This window comes from Pteropus alecto, unplaced genomic scaffold, assembly GCF_000325575.1.
Source record: "Pteropus alecto unplaced genomic scaffold, ASM32557v1 scaffold86, whole genome shotgun sequence".
NCBI classification, from domain to species: domain Eukaryota; kingdom Metazoa; phylum Chordata; class Mammalia; order Chiroptera; family Pteropodidae; genus Pteropus; species Pteropus alecto.
This window is the reverse complement of record NW_006442109.1, coordinates 25,447,428-25,463,543: the sequence shown is the minus strand read 5'-3', so window position 1 is coordinate 25,463,543 and position 16,116 is coordinate 25,447,428. Positions and strand designations below refer to the sequence as shown.

Genomic DNA, 16,116 nt, shown 5'->3' with positions numbered 1-16,116 from the left:
AGCAGGAAGCTGCTGAGAACAGAGTCAGTGATAGGAGTTACAGAAGATGGTCACCCCTTAACTTCCATTATCAACTAACAGATATTAGCAAAAAAAAATTAAGAACATCAGAGTCAAATTTTCAGAAATCCATCCCATATCTTCTGAAATGATTTCAACATGTAATACTTAAAAGCCTTCCCTGACCAGTAGGGCAGTGGAGGAGACAAAGCTCCTCTCCATCGCTTGGAAACTCCATCTCTAAAGAGGAAATCGTTATTTTTACCCTCCTTTTGCTGATACTAAGATGCAATTAAAACTCATTATCCATTTACTGAGTATCTGAGTAAGAAGATAAGGTCTAGAGGGATTGGTGAACACATATGAAGTGTTGGAAGAAAGATTAGGCAAACACACATTGGAACAATAAAGCTTCCTGGAAAAGAAGCTGCAACTGCAACTCACATACCTCTTTATTTCCTGTTGCTGAATGCTGTTCCATATACCTTCTTCTAAGAGAATGAGCAATTCTTCTATGGTTGCCTTTTCATCTGCAGCCAGTTTAGATAGTTTTTCAGCTGTAAGAAATATAAACAACAAACTTGGTCAAGAGAAAAGGTCAGTAACTGGGCATTTTTGTTTGAAAAGTGTGCCCCAGGGCCATTTCAGCACCCAATTAAAGGGCCCAAGCAGTGAGTTAAAGAACAAACACTCTGCAGGAAAAAGAGGAAAATAACTGTCTCTTCCACAACCACTCACAATTCAATGCCATAGACCTATTCATCCCCTGTCCCCTAACAAACCAAGCCACAGAAAGAAAAGGTGCCATACCTAGAGATTCTCTGATAAAGCTGTACTGAGCATCTTCATTTCTACATTTGTAGCTCAGAATTATATTGGCCACTTTCATATCAACTCTGAGCTTGAGGCTGTTGAGGCCAAGCAATTCTAAGAAACAAACACAGGCAGCTCCTATTGAAGGTATGCAGGAGGAGGAGAGGCCTAAAACATAAGCTTCATTGCCTACTTGCTGGATCCTGAAAAAGAAAGGAATCAAAATCACATCAGCATATGAAAACTATTTCTCACCAGGAAAAGCAAATGGAATTACATCAGTGATACATGAAGTATCAGACACATGTAATTTTTGATTTCCTCTCCCTTCCCTTTCTGTGCCCTTTACACGCATTTAGGTTCTTGGTAGCTTTTAACTGTCTTCTGGCTGCATAGCCCTCTCATTTCCTTATATTTTACCTTCTCCTAAAACACCTACTCATAGTCCAAATTATTCTTGCTTCTAACTTCATCCAGGGAAGATGGAGTAGAATTTCCAAAAGATTGTCAACTTGTAATCTTATCAATTATATGCACAGAAAATTTTCAAGGGAAGACACAAGAAATTAACCATGTTTTTAAATTATGAGAATAAGAGACTAAGGGGCTTTTATCTTTTATTTTAAACTCTCTGAACTACTTGAATATTTTATCATAGAAATGTAATACTTTGTTAATTATAAAACAAAGTATATCTATTTTAACTGATTATATCAAGTAGTCTTCTCCATTCTGTGCTGTATAAAAGTGAATTATAAGAGACAAATCTTAAATACAGAATTCACATCTCAATATAGAATTCTCTCTTTAGAGTACTGTTAACATTGGACAAGCTCCTGGATCATTTTTCAAAATGATTTTAAAATATATTTATTATCTTTTAAAATATTTTTTATCTCCTTTCCTATTAACAAAAGTAACATATATTAAATGCCAAAAACTTGAGATATACAGAAAAGCACAAATGAAAAAAAAAAATCACCATCCAAATATAATCACTGTTAACTCTGGTATACATATTTCCAGTACTTTTTTTTAATGTACATGTAAGATACACAGATATGCCTTTTATTAAGAGTACAAATTATGTTTTAAATACTCACAGCTGTTTGGGTGTCTTGCTCTTAGTTAATTCCTGGACCAGAAAAGTACCAAATGCAAATGATGGCCGTCCGTGATGTAAATAATAAGCAAAATTCAGACGTTCCACTATAGCATATTTATTAACCAGGTCAGGGCTAGAGAAATGTGGGAGATGACTCCATGCATCTGGGAGCGTGGGGGGCAGGGGAGAAGAATTGAAGCAATATTATACTTCTGCACTCATCAGTATTAATTGCAGATTTGCACATGAAAAACTTAAGTCTATAATGGTAAAAGAAAACAAACTGGTTGCTATAATTATTTTGTACCACTGTGTATTGCTCTGAACCACCAAAATGTAGTAGCTTTATTTTAATGTGGAGAGGTAGCCCTCATTTTATGCAAAAATGTTACATGAGAAGCTGCATAAAAAACTACAATTATGCTTTTCCCTCACTGAACTTACTTGTAGTTTTAGATGCTTTAATTCTATATTTGATGATCCTTTAATTTCACAATGACAATAACTCTTCAGCTACAAAATCTCTGCCAATGATCTGCAAAGGAGCTTTTTAATTCATTTACACAGCTCATTGTGCAATGAAATCCCTACTTAACATATTTATGAGTCCTCTATTCACCAAGGTTAACTCCAATACCTTGAGAAGAACATCCTTTACTCCATATTAATACCCTCCTATACTCTCATTTTGTTATTACTAGCTATATTTTCTGTTGTTGCATTCACAGAGCACCTTATTATCCACGTTTGTACCATCTTTCTGAAACCAGCAGAGTAGCTCGGTTTCAAGTTCCTCCGTGCTCATGAAAACAGCAGAAAAAAATGTTTTTTCTCTTGGAGAAATTTAAAGTCAGAAGATATTGGATGTGAGAAGATAGTATGAAATAACCACTTCTGTAAAGTCCTAATATTTAATTGCCTCTTAATCACTTACTAACAATTAAAAAAGGATAAAATAACATTCTCAACTGGTAAGGAAACAATTCTGAAAAACAGTGCATGTGTTCTTATTTTCAAAGTTCCAAGCATACTTCTGAAATAAAATTTTATCCTCCCATAGAATTCTGAAGACTTTTTATATTGTGACTTGGCTCCTACAAAAAAAGATGAAGACTTTAATGGTGCCTGTCATCTTACAAAGCTATTACTTAAGAGCACACACCCTTTGAGATTAAAAAATTGTCACATGCCTTACCTGTATTCTTTGAGAGATCAGAGATGACTTTGGTAACTTATAATTCCATATAAAACCATTCACTCAATTTACTGAGTACATGTAAAGTATATGGTACTACCACATGCCAAAAGAGTATATTTGAGTTTTTTATTCAAATAAGACTGATTTTTTAGCTGTTGGGGGCTAGTGTGAAGACTGTGTGTAAAAGAAAATTCTACCAGAAAACTGCAGAAGCAAGGTCACACAGTTGCTTTACATCTCCTTACAGTGGTAAAATTATATGAAAAAATTAGTAGACATTCTGATTAAATACAACTCTCCAATTTTATTAATCTGGAATGTTTTTATAATTATTTCATTTACTTTGTGTTTTATTTGCTCAAATATGTTTTAAACTTCTAAAAACTAGGCAAGAAACATGCCTTCAATTTCCTCTGTTTCTCTAAAGTGCGATCTCCAGGAGGGATGTTGAGGCCCTAGCTAAGTGATGGAGTTGGAGGCCAGGAGATTCTGTCTACTCTCTAGTAACCTCACTGAGCTTGGAACCCGTATTTTCATTTGAAAATGTAATAAGCACTACTTTTTCAGCACTCAACAAATATTTATTGAACATCTATTATAGGCTTAGCTCTGCAATGGGCTCTGGACACTGGGTAAATTTAACATATTGCAATTTGAACTAATAAAACTGACACATTAGACATTTCATTTTTATGTATGTCAATAAATATTTATAGGTTATATATTATGTGCAAAGTACTAACCTGAAGCCTACTTTAGAGTAATATAAGTGGAGGTGCCATAGATAACATGATATTAAAGGCTAACTCTAAATGCAAAAGTAAAAAAGAAAAAGAAGCAGAGTTTAAGAACGGTATTTGTATATCTACTAAAAAAAAATACAGCACAAAAAAATCAGAAATTCTTATGGTCTAGAGAAGACAGCACTGTGTGAACTGTAAGAGATTTTTAAATGCCTTGTCGCCTTTCATTCTCAATGTAACATATGAGGTGGGCACTGTTATTAATTTTACAAGGAAATGAAGAGAGGTTAAATCACTTGGCCAAGGTCATACAGTTATTACATGGTAGAGTCAGGATTTGTCTCATGCCAACAACTATGCTCTTAACCTTTATTATACTAAACTGCTAACAAAGGGATTTGGGGAAAGGGAGAAATATAAGCAGCTTTTAACTTATGTTTTCAATTCAGTCTCCTAGAAAATGTTTTCCATTGGAATGCTCCTTTATTTTTTTTCTTTTTTTTAAATTAATTTTTTTATGGTGACACTGGTTAATGAAATCCAATAAGTTTCAGCTGTACACTTTAACAGTAAGGCATATATATATTTACACTGTTCCTTTATTTTTAAAATAGAAAGCAGAGAGAAAAACTGGACTGGCTTTACATAAATGAACTCCTACGGTCAACATTGCTGCAAAGCTCCTAAAGAAAGAAGTACCCATAATGACTTACCTCCTATAGCTAGTGTGTTGGCAGATTGCCAGCCAAACAATCTGCTGGGATCAAAGGGCGATAATGACTGAAAAAAAGAGAAAAGTCAAATCAGAGTTAAAAGTTAACTGATTCTAAAATAAGTAAACAAAATTATATGATAGGACTTCACAAGTAGTCTGCTTCCCTTCTCTAAGGCAATTAAAAACTATCTTTCTGGATATAAATTCTTTGAATACAGATAAAAACAAAAAAAAATATATGAGATACCTCTATTTTAATAAAAATAGAACTGGCTATATTGCTTTTAAAGACTCTCTTCACTTCAAATTACATCTGCAAAGTGTACTCTCTTTTGGCAGAAGCAGCATCAATTATAGTTTAAAATGGGCTTTAGAAATGCTTCAGGAATCAAAAGACAACAGTACTAAGAGGCTAGAAAATGTTACCATCTAAGCATGAGAAGATGAGCTGAGGCAGGTCAAGAAAGGAAAAAATAAAGAGTAAGACAATTAGATCAAAGGTTAAAGAAATGTGATGAGCAAATCATCAACAACAAAGTAAAAAGGAGACTATGGTCAAGTCAGTCAGAAAAGTTTTGAGAGCAGGGAGCAGTGGCTTTAGGAAATTTGTCTGGGCAAAGGTCTAGCAAAGACTATAAACAGATTGTGGGAGGGATATAGGAGAAAACAGAATTACATTAAGTCAAGATTTGGATGGCTAAGGAGAGAACAGTTTTGATTTCAAATCAAGGGATAGTCTGTGGTCTATTAAGGAAGGAACATCTTTCCTAAAAAATTACAAGAAACTTAATTAAACTTAAGTCAAGTTTAAGCAGATCAAAGAACAACCTGAAATCATTTATGTTTTGGGCTGACCAAATCCACTTTAGGTACTGAAACTGTTTTTATATAATCCACATATATGTAGTTTATACCAGTGCTACTCAAAGTGCTGGTCTTCAAAGAGATAAGAAGCTTGCAATGAATATAAAGCAGCTTACTGCTTCCTTCTTTAAAAAATTCTTGCTATGTTAAAAAAAAAAAAAAAGCCTATTAAACTAAACAGTGTACTTAGTGACATGTATTTACATTCTGGTGCAAGATCCTTATCTCATCTTAGCAATAAGCAATTCATGTACTGGCACCTACCTGGGAACCACATTTCTGAGCAGCAATAGTCTATAACGTAAGAATTCCTCACATTAGAATAAGAGAGATTTTGGACTTTTATAGGATTATAGAGCTTATTTTGAACTGAAGATACTATGGAAATATATGTACCCAGAGGAAAAAAAGCAAAAGCCTCTTGAAATGAGAGACGAGCAAATGAAAGGTTTTTAACTGAGGATTCTTGAGTAGGTTTTAGAAAATCAGTGAATTCTTTTGAAATATTAGCAAAATTATATGCATCTGTGAAATTTTTCTCAGTAGAGGGCTCATAGCTCTCACACATTCAGATCTTTTTCCTGAATAAGTTTAAGAAGCACTGATTTAAATAAACAAAGAGCCCTATTTACTGTGAAGAGATAGAAGTTATCAGTGGTAGAATGGAGCTGCTTTTGATGAAAGCTGCAGATAAATATGAAGGTCAACTATCTGTGCTCAGATCCACTTCTACCATTCTCCTGCTCTCTCCGTATTACAGAGAACTGCATTTTCCAACCCACTTGCCCTTTGGCTAGCAGATAAGTTTAGTCATGAGAGACAACACAGGAGATTAAAGGTGGGAAGAAGAAAGAAACCGAGATATTTTTCCCCTTCTGTGTTTTTCTGGAGCATCTCCTCCAAGGTTCTAGGCTAACCATCTATGTTCCCAGCTCCTATTAAGTCGTCTGGTTGTGACTTTAGCTCCCCAAAATAGCTCTAGCTTCTGGGTTCTAATAACGCTACTTTCTTGCACTGTTCTTATAGCCTCAGAGGTGTTGATGGCTTTGTTCTTTGTCAATTTGGGGTTTGTGTCACCATCACATATTTGATTTCTCCATTCTGCTATTACTCTGTGTAAATAATTCCCTATGCTAAATGTTCTCCATTTGAAAGATCCAGAATGGTTTCTGTTTTCCTGGCTGAACACTGATACTCCTAAATACCAGGCACCTAAATACTGTACCTGAATAAGGTGGTAGAGTGTAATATCAGGTGGCAGGACACTAGGGGCAGTATACTGTGGGAAGAGAGCCGTTTTTAGCTTAGGATAAGGAGCTAATGCCATCTTCAGTAGCTGGGGATCTACTTTCTTCAAACAGCTCTCATTTTCTTCATTCTGAACAACCTAAATAAAAAGACATAACATGGTGTAATGTTTTTCTCTTCTCCAAAGTTAAGTCCTTTTTTGCAAAAGAACCTTGTGAAACAAGATTAGCTTGACAGAGTATGTGGTAATGAAAGAAAACAGCATTGGACACAGAGTTAGAAGGCTCTAGCTCTGGTTCGAAGACAAACTACCTGTGTGACCTAGGGCTAGACATTTAATATCAGGTGTCAGTTTCCTCATCTACGAAACTAGGAAGGTCAGCTAGATCAGTGGTTTTCAAACTGTATGCAGAAAAGTTGTTTGAAAAAAGGCTCTGCCACTACAATATTTTAAATATTTAAAAATTAAATAATTATATATTAAATAGTAAATATTTAACTAGATTAGATGACTCTTAGGTCCTCCCTCAGCTCTCAAATTATTTATTTATTTATTTATCCTCAAGTTATTTTATGACTAATGTCTGACATGATTAAAAACAGAAGAATAAATAACCCTATAAGATATACTGCAATAATCTACAAGAGGTGGTATTAAATTAAGCTAGCATCTGTAAGAAACTTCTGAAGATTAGATGTTTAAAAGCATTCTTATGTTTCCTCTAACCAGGCACGCCATAACTTTAAAAAAAGCAAAGACAGGCAATTTCCACTGGGTCCCTCAAAAAATTTATATGGGTAGCTAAAAATTATGATTTCATCTTTACCTCTTTAAGAGGACAAATATAGCAGATAATAATTCCGAAGCCACAAATCTAAAGTATGCTTACTCCCAGGAACAATCAGATCCTGATTCTATCCTGAAAATAAATCTGGAGCATTAGAAAACAAAAAATAATCTCTATACAACATATTAGTTCCCTTTTGGCATAAGAGGATATAAAATTTTTAAATTCACTCATTTTATGCTCTTTAATGAAATACTTGTAAGTGGTTATATTTTAATATCAACTGATTTCTAGAAAATCCGTAGATATTTCTGCTAAATTTAAAACCAGTTCTCTTTTGCCATAATAGGGAAAGGTGCTATCCATACCTGGCTGACACCCCCAGGAGCATACATTGTGGTAGCGAGGGCGAGGAGGGTATGTCCCTCCAACAGCATACTGCTTACACTGGCCTGGTTACTGGGAATCAGTATCTGCGCATTTGCAAGGCTAGCCTGGAAGATGAGTTTAGGATCTGGAAAATAAAAGTATGTTTTTCTCCTTAATATAAATTAAGAATTATATAATTCTGAGAAAAAAAAAATTTAACTCTATCCACAGTGAGGACTTTCTAAATTTAAAAGCAATAGGAAAGCTTCACAAAGAGGAAAATGAAAGATCTGTCTACACAAAAATAAAAACTTCTATTCAAAGAAAATCAAAAGGTAGGAATGAAATTATGAAGCACAACCTAAGGATTTGGTTGTACTAAGGTTGTACAAAGAGCTCATACAAATCAATGCCCAAAATACTGACTCTAACAGATAAATGGACAAAAGAAATAACCATTTTCAAAGGAGGAGGATACATATATATGTATATATACACACACGTGCGTCTGACACATAAAAATATATAATGCATAAGCAATAAAGAAATTAAAATAATTAGATGCCATATATCACCTATCAAAACTGCAATGATTTTAAAAAATAATCATCCTTAATCATAGAACTGGTCAAAGTGTGTAGAAGCTGGGACTTATGGATAAAATGGTACAAACCTCGCCACCTCCCACCGCCCCACCCCATAAAGCAATCGGACCTTATATGTATAACCTTTGACACAGTATTTTGTTTTTATATCCAGGAGTCTATCAGTACTAAAGAAATAATTTGAAACAAGGACAAACATTTTATGTTTGAATATATTCAAGATTATTCTTTATAGGAGAAAAACTGAAAACAGCCTCAATGTTAAAAACTGAACAGTAATTTAAATAAGAGTATATTCATGCGATAAAATATTATGTAGACATCAAATGGTCATTGTCTCTAGGAACACAGGAAAATTCTTGTTAAAATTATATGAAAAAAGCAGTATACAAACACATAGATGTTTCTAGTTGTATCCCTAGCACTTACAGACTGTCGTAACGCAGATCAATAAATATGTTAGATGAATGAAATACAATACAGATTAGATTTTTAAAAATCACAGAGACAATAACTAGAACAAAATGCATTTAAATATAACAAAAGTTATCTATGGATCTTCCTATCTACCCATGGACACATTATCTTCTCGGTAGTTGTCTGTGGCTTCAAATTTTTTTTTTTTTTTTTTAACAATAAACACATTATTTTATAATCAGCATCAAAATAAAACAAAACAAAAAAACACATTATGAAAAATTCTTCATTTGTAAAGAACCTAGCCATTACATAAAAGTGAAAGATTGGCTACTGATTTGCCTGTCTGTTTTCCGAATCTCTAAAATAACACCAAGGGTCACGGGGCTTCTCTACTGATAACCAGGGCAAGGCTCTCCTCAGCAGCACTACTCCAGAAGACACAACAATCCCACACATATTGTGGATTTCTTTTCACTCCATCTGGAATTCCTTACTAAAAGATGCAGGGCAGATACCTGGCAGACAGACTGCTTTCTCATGGAAAAAGGTTGTCAATCTGCCAGAAAGCAGGAACGTGACCTGTGATAAACTGGTAGGATGAGAGAAATCCAAGAAGAAGAGAGCACAAGGCTGAGCGAGATAGGGAACATAACCACATTCGCAATCTGCTCTGTCTGGCTTTTCTTGGCTGGCAAAAAGCTAACATTTTTGGTTTCTCCTTCTTCAACAAAGTTTGAGCCTAGATTATGGTCAGATGGTTGTCAACAACCAAATGATTAAAAGAGGTCACAAGTTAAATGTCATTCAACAAACCAGTTATTTATCCAGAGAAATTTTTGTATTTAATAGTGTACCCATACCTGTTAAGTTACTGGAAACCTGTCGACATTGCACTAAAAATTCAAACCAAGGGTGAGCTTCATGTAATTCTTTTTTTTCCAAAAAGGGGCAATTTGAAGGGCTAAGTCTATATGTAAAACAAAAACCAAATTCTCTGATTAACACACAGGATAAGACCCAATAGCAATTGACATTGGCCACAGATATAATTCTGGAAGTTGATCTTAGATAGGTATATACTGATGTCTGTCTATCTATCTAAATATAAATTTTAGAGCATATATAACCTGCAGCGGCTATGAATTCATATGTTTTTCATTTGCCTGGCAATGAAAGCATCAAAGAATCCCAAATTAACCTTTAGAATCTTCTTCTCTTTTAAACTTTTAAAGCATTTCTTTCATTTTATTCTAATTTCCAATCATTTTAAAGGGTAACAGAATTAACATCATCAAAAAACACATGATAAGCATTTAGCTGAATGCAGCATTGAACTAAAAGATGTACCAAGTGTTGCAGTGGAATTACTTTAAAAAGATCAGTATTGCTCATGTGATGGCTTAATATTTTCCTAAAAGTCATATTTAAGTAGTATATTAAAAAGAAACATGAAGATCCCAGGACAAATCAATTTTCAGTACTCACTTGTAATAGTCAAGAAAGACGTAAAGAAGATACTGCAGATTGTGTTCCAAACAATAGAGAATGAAGCGAGAATGGAAATCCCAACCTTCTTTGGACCTGTAGTTTTGAACAGGGAGGGTGTCTTGCATCACACCCCCAATATGGTTCAGTCTTAGGAGGAAGAGTTCAAAGTCTTCTAGTTCAGATGTAAGAAAAATCCCATTCCTATAAAGCAGGTTTAAGAGATGACAATTTAAAAAGTTGCTGGATTCAGAGCATACCAAACAATTTCCATTAGTTTAAGTCTCAACCACAGCAGGTCCTTGAATAACACCATTTCCTTCCATTTGACACTGTTTCATTATAACTTATAATGTTGATGAGAGGCCACAAGAAATTAACTTGTGCCAAATAGCCTACAGTAAAACTGGTTTCATTATATGTCATTTTGTTTAAAGTCACAGAACCTACTGACAATGTTAAGTGAGGACTTATTGTACTTAAAAAAAAGTATTTACAAATTAAGATTTCCAATTCTTATTCTATATTTAAATATATTCTGACACACATATTTTGCTAGTTTCCAATAAAGGTTTCTGAACCACTGTAGTAATGAGAGTCTCGAGTTACCTTAAGTATTTCAAAAAGCTAAACTGAGTTATCTCCATTTTTTTTGGTTGTTGAATGGAACTGTACAATCTAATGTGGCAACAGCTGTTAGCTCCTGATGCTAGATGCTTTAAGCACAGAGAAATTCACCAAACTATTCAAACAAAATCATTAAGAAACTGAAGCAGAACAGTTTAAACAGACCAACTACTAAACAAGAATAGCAATTTGCACTTACCCTTTTTACAAATTTACTGTTAAATACATCAGACACACCATACAAAGGAGTATAGAAAATATATTATGATATATTATGTGAAGTTTACAGAAACACCATGTAACCACCACTAACATTATATAGACCATTATACCTGGAAGCCCCTGGTACCTTCCTCTCCCATTTCATGTCCTTTGCTGCCCCTAGAGGTAACCACTAACCTGACTTTAGTGATAACCATTCCCTTAGTTTTTATAATTTACCACCAAAATATGTAACCCCAAATAACATATGATTTGGTTTTGCCTATTTTAAACTTTATATATACATGGGACATTCTGGAACATTCTTCTACTCAACATTGTGCAATTTCTCTATGTTGATACCTGTGACTACTGTTAGTTTTTGTTGTTATATAGTATTCCATTGCAATAATTTACTACAATTTATTTAACTACTCTACCTTTGATGGTCATTGCAGTTGTTCCTAGAGTCTTAGTAAAATAAATTTATATTTCCATGACCATAAATAGGGAAGAGCATCTTTTCATATGTTTATTGGCAATTTGTGCTTCCTCTTTGTGAAATGCCTAATTGTGCTAGTATCTTTCCCTTCAGATCAAAGCTCTCTACTCTTCTCCTGCTATGTGTCCCTGGAGGCTCACTTGTATTGGTTGCTCCACAAGGCTCCAGTGCCCTCAGGTTTCAGTTTTGGTTTGTCATATGGGAAACCCTCACCAGGAGATAAGAGTCAGGAAAAAAGGTAGGATGGGGATACCTTGGCTCTCTCTGTGCCGGGCAACTGCAAGTTGGCTGACGCTCTCTTTAAGGGACACAACTCTTGCTAGGCGGCTCTCTGGGTCTCACTATTGTCTTTCTTTGCTCCTTCAGGCTTTTTAGAGAGCAGACGCTAGTCCCAAGGTCATTAGGATACTCTTCTATATCTTCTAAAAGCTTTACAGTTTTGCATTTGGCATCTAGATTTTAAAATCTACCCGGAATTGATTTTATTCATGATATAAGGCAGAGGGTCTAATTTAACTTTTCCTCCATATAGCTATCATCCAGTCATCCTAGCCCCGTTTGTTGAAAACTGATCTTTCTCCACTGTCCTGCAGTGCCATTTTTGTCATCTGTGACAGTACACGTATAAGTCTGTGCTCAATATTCTCTTCCACTGGTATATTTGTCTACCCCTGCACCAACACCTCCACTGTCTTACTTGCTATAGCTTTACAATAAGTTTTGATATTTGGTGGAGCAAATTCTTTTTTTAGGGCTATTCTTAACTTTAATTTCCATATAAATATTTATAATTAGCTTATCAAAATCCAGGGAAAAAAAACCTGATGGAATTTTTACTGAGATTGTACTATATCTAAAGATTAACTTGGGAAGGATTGATAACAGGCTTGTCTTGTTCCAAATCTAAAGAAAATGCTTGTGATATTTCACCATTAAGTATAACGTTAGGTAGACTTTTTTGAGACACCCTTCTCAAGTTAAGGGAGTTGCATCTATTTTTAGTTTACTAGTAGTTTTTATTAAAAACAATTTTATCAAATGCTTTTCTGTATCTATCAGAGTAGTATGATTTTATTCATATTAAATCATACATATGTTAGCTTGCTAAAAATCAAATATTAAGTAAAATATTTAACAAGCATACAAGTTATATACAATTTTACTTTTAGTAAACAGGAAGAAGAGAATTTAGTTCACTGGAAAGAAAAGTGAATAAAAAGTCAGAAGGAAAAGAACTGAAGCCTGTAAGTAATGGATTGGGCAAAGCTCTTAAATTCTCTGGATCTTACTCTCCATATTTTTAAGTGGGGTAGAACAATACAGCTATACTTTCCCAATAAGTATAAATATAAAGTAAAGTAATACATGAGAAATAAGTTTAAGAAATAAGTTTAATAAAGTAATACATGAGAAATAAGTCTCCTTATATTATTTTGATAGCAAAGGAAGATAGATTAGGTTGAGCCATATGAAATTGCTGATATTCACCTATTTTTGACCCCCACAAATGGCAAGTTCACATGGTTCAATCTAACAGAATTATTTTTAGAAATGAATTAAAATTTAAAGTCTTCACATATCACTGTAAGAACTCCTTTCCCTCACTAATTTCTTAATTGAGTAGTCTTCTTTAGTTCAAGGCCATACATAACATATGGGTACAGCAAGAAGAGTAGGAGACATTATAGGATACTAAGCTATCCTCCTCTCAGCTCTCACCACTTGGTCCTTGTAGTCCCACTGACAGCTTACCACTTCTACACCAAAGCACATACAGTGTTTTGGGAAGAACCCTCATCTAGAATTTGAGAGCCTCGAATGATGCTAAATGCATGTGATTTTAAAACCTCAATATACAACAATTCTCTTTCAATTTTAAAATGCTATGAAACAATGTTCCACTGGATTCATGGCATTTCAAAGGAAACATTACAGAATTATGTTTTATTGCTTTTCTTCACAGTTACAGTACCTGGCCAGGTCATCTAAAATTTTATTCCTCATGTTATCGTTGCAGCAAGTGTTCTGATCAATAACATCAACAGTCAGAGGGGGCCATTTGTTTTGCTGAAGTGAGGCATAACTATTATGGGTCTGAAATTCTCCAATCCATGAGATAATGCTTAACCAGTCATGGCGAGCTGTAAGGTATCTCCAGAGGGCTTCAGGAGAACATGATTTGTATGCTACATGAAGAACAAAATACGCTTTAAAATAGCAGTGAGTTATGATTATTGACACAAAACTCAACACTAATTGAGTAAATATGATGATCTGAACAAATATTTATATAACATAAGAATTATTCTGCCCCTCTGCTTCTTTTACTATTTCCCTCTTTTATGTTGCTGTTCATTTTACAATCAATACTTCAGCTGGAAGAAGAGCTAAATGTTGCTTCTTATTACTATAGTGGTTTAATGAAACTTGGAAATTAGTTGTGTGTTTCATTTATCTTTTCAGCCCTTGTTTTCTCTTTTTCTTAATATAAATAAAAACTTTGGCTGTAATAGTAAACATGAACTTGACACCCTATGATTACCTATGTTTACCACTATTAGTTTACGCCAGAGCCCCAGTGGGATACAGATCCTCAGTTTACACAAAAAGAAACTCAAAGGATATTTGGAAAAACAAAGAATGTCACTGTTGAGGAGGGGAAAAGAATTCAGCCTTGAATCTCAATTCACGGAACCATATGACTCTCCTCTTTTACTATCACTTATAAATCCCTTACAAAAACCCTGAGATAAGAAAGAGGCTTTAATGACCTGCATTTTAAAGCAACTGAATATTTTTCCCCCTAAAGGAATTCTAAAATGGACACACCAAAATATACAAATGCCTAATTTAATATTCATTCAATGTGCTCAGATTTCAGGCTCTCTCACACTTGCCTTCTGGATTTATCCTGGGGAGAAGGATGGATTCTTGTGTTAGCTGATTCCACCACTGGGCCCAATTTAACGCAATTCTATGGTTCTGCTTGTTAAGTTTATCTTTTTGATCATATTTCAGGAATGAGTCCAAAACAGACTTGTGCTTGAAAAAATCTTGTTCCTTTATCCAATACCTAAAACAGTGTTATAATTTTTTTTTAATTGTGGAGGAAAAAGCATCATTTCTTTTTATCTGCTCAAAAACTTCTGCTCTTTTGGGGAACACATACTTCAATACTTTTAATTTTGTATTTATTATCTTCAAAATATATATCTGATTATGCACATACTGAAATAATAAGAAATTCTTGAGTCCTTTCTGAATAATACAAGTTTTCCCTTCATGGCAATGTAAGCTCAGTTCCAATGAAGAAATCCGTGCTCATTAACAGTTATAAACTAAACACTGTCTACAATATTCTTCCCATGTTATCGAAAGAGGGCTAATGAGGTTACCTGGGAAATGACTGGATCTGCATATTTTCTTGCAAATATTCTGAATAAAACTTCTCAACTTGATGCACGAAGTCTATAGTTCCATTCTCTTTTTCAGAAAAATAATTTTTTTCTTTTAAAATTTCAACCTTGAATAAAAAGTAATTAAATTAAAGCAGTAACCTCACAAAAATCAAGTGCATCTGCGAAACAAATGTCATGAAAATAAATGTCTTTTAAGAATTGTATTTTGAATTTTTGAGGTAACGTATATATTCCTTTAACACAAATTTTCCTTTACCACAAATGCAAAACAACTATTTTAAAAGACAATGGAGTAACTGTACTTTTACTTACTAGATATTAGCAGAATGTTAAAATAAAGTTGAAGTTTCACCAAGGTTTACTAGAAAATGTAAACCACATCGTCTCACCTTTACCTACCAAAAAATCCCGTATATTTTTATCAGTTGTATAGAAGCATATCTTGAGCAACTGGTCTTTTACATCAAAGCCCTATAACACAGAAAATCAAAAAAATTTACATTTTCTAATGGGGCTATTTTGAATATAAATGTTAAATACAGAAGTACTCTATTATAGATATATATGGAATTCCACAGCTTTCCTACTCTTGTGAACATTCATTTTCTACATTTGTCATACTACTTACTGCCTAACCCTAAAGTCCTTAAGCAATTTGCCAGAATAAAGGCAACACATAGAACAGTTTAAGGTAATGCCAGAATATCACTGGGTCAAAACAATAAGTATCCGCTATAATAATTCACTTGAAAACCAAAGTCAATACAAATAACTAACTTTTACATAGTTTGACTCCTCTGTACTTCCAGAAAGTTATCATGGGCAAGACTCCAACCATGAAGATTAGAACAAGATCTCAGCTTAGTCCAGGAGCCTTCTCTCTATGGCTTCCCTTTCTCAAATGAAGTAAAACTATGGAGCACGAAGCAAAGGTAAAAGTCATTAGAGAGTCCAAATGGAGGTGTCAGGGGTCACATGAACAATACAGTGTCCCCCAACAAATAAGAAAGTCCT

General features: G+C 34.2%; 1 protein-coding gene across 3 annotated transcripts in view; it reads right to left on the bottom strand.

Moving 5' to 3' along the window:
* The window catches only part of SPG11 (SPG11, spatacsin vesicle trafficking associated), a 73,676-nt gene that overhangs the window by 33,572 nt on the left and 23,988 nt on the right, over positions 1 to 16,116 (bottom strand). For all 3 annotated transcript variants that reach the window (XM_015595893.2, XM_015595892.2, XM_006920418.3), the window contains exons 12-23: positions 15,502 to 15,573; positions 15,079 to 15,206; positions 14,581 to 14,756; positions 13,656 to 13,869; positions 10,354 to 10,557; positions 9,729 to 9,835; positions 7,843 to 7,988; positions 6,664 to 6,825; positions 4,573 to 4,639; positions 1,917 to 2,082; positions 811 to 1,016; positions 449 to 557 (exon numbers count right to left, since the gene is read on the bottom strand). In XM_015595893.2, the coding sequence (XP_015451379.1) occupies positions 449 to 557; positions 811 to 1,016; positions 1,917 to 2,082; positions 4,573 to 4,639; positions 6,664 to 6,825; positions 7,843 to 7,988; positions 9,729 to 9,835; positions 10,354 to 10,557; positions 13,656 to 13,869; positions 14,581 to 14,756; positions 15,079 to 15,206; positions 15,502 to 15,573 (1,757 nt within the window). The remainder of the gene's footprint in view (positions 1 to 448; positions 558 to 810; positions 1,017 to 1,916; positions 2,083 to 4,572; positions 4,640 to 6,663; positions 6,826 to 7,842; positions 7,989 to 9,728; positions 9,836 to 10,353; positions 10,558 to 13,655; positions 13,870 to 14,580; positions 14,757 to 15,078; positions 15,207 to 15,501; positions 15,574 to 16,116) is intronic.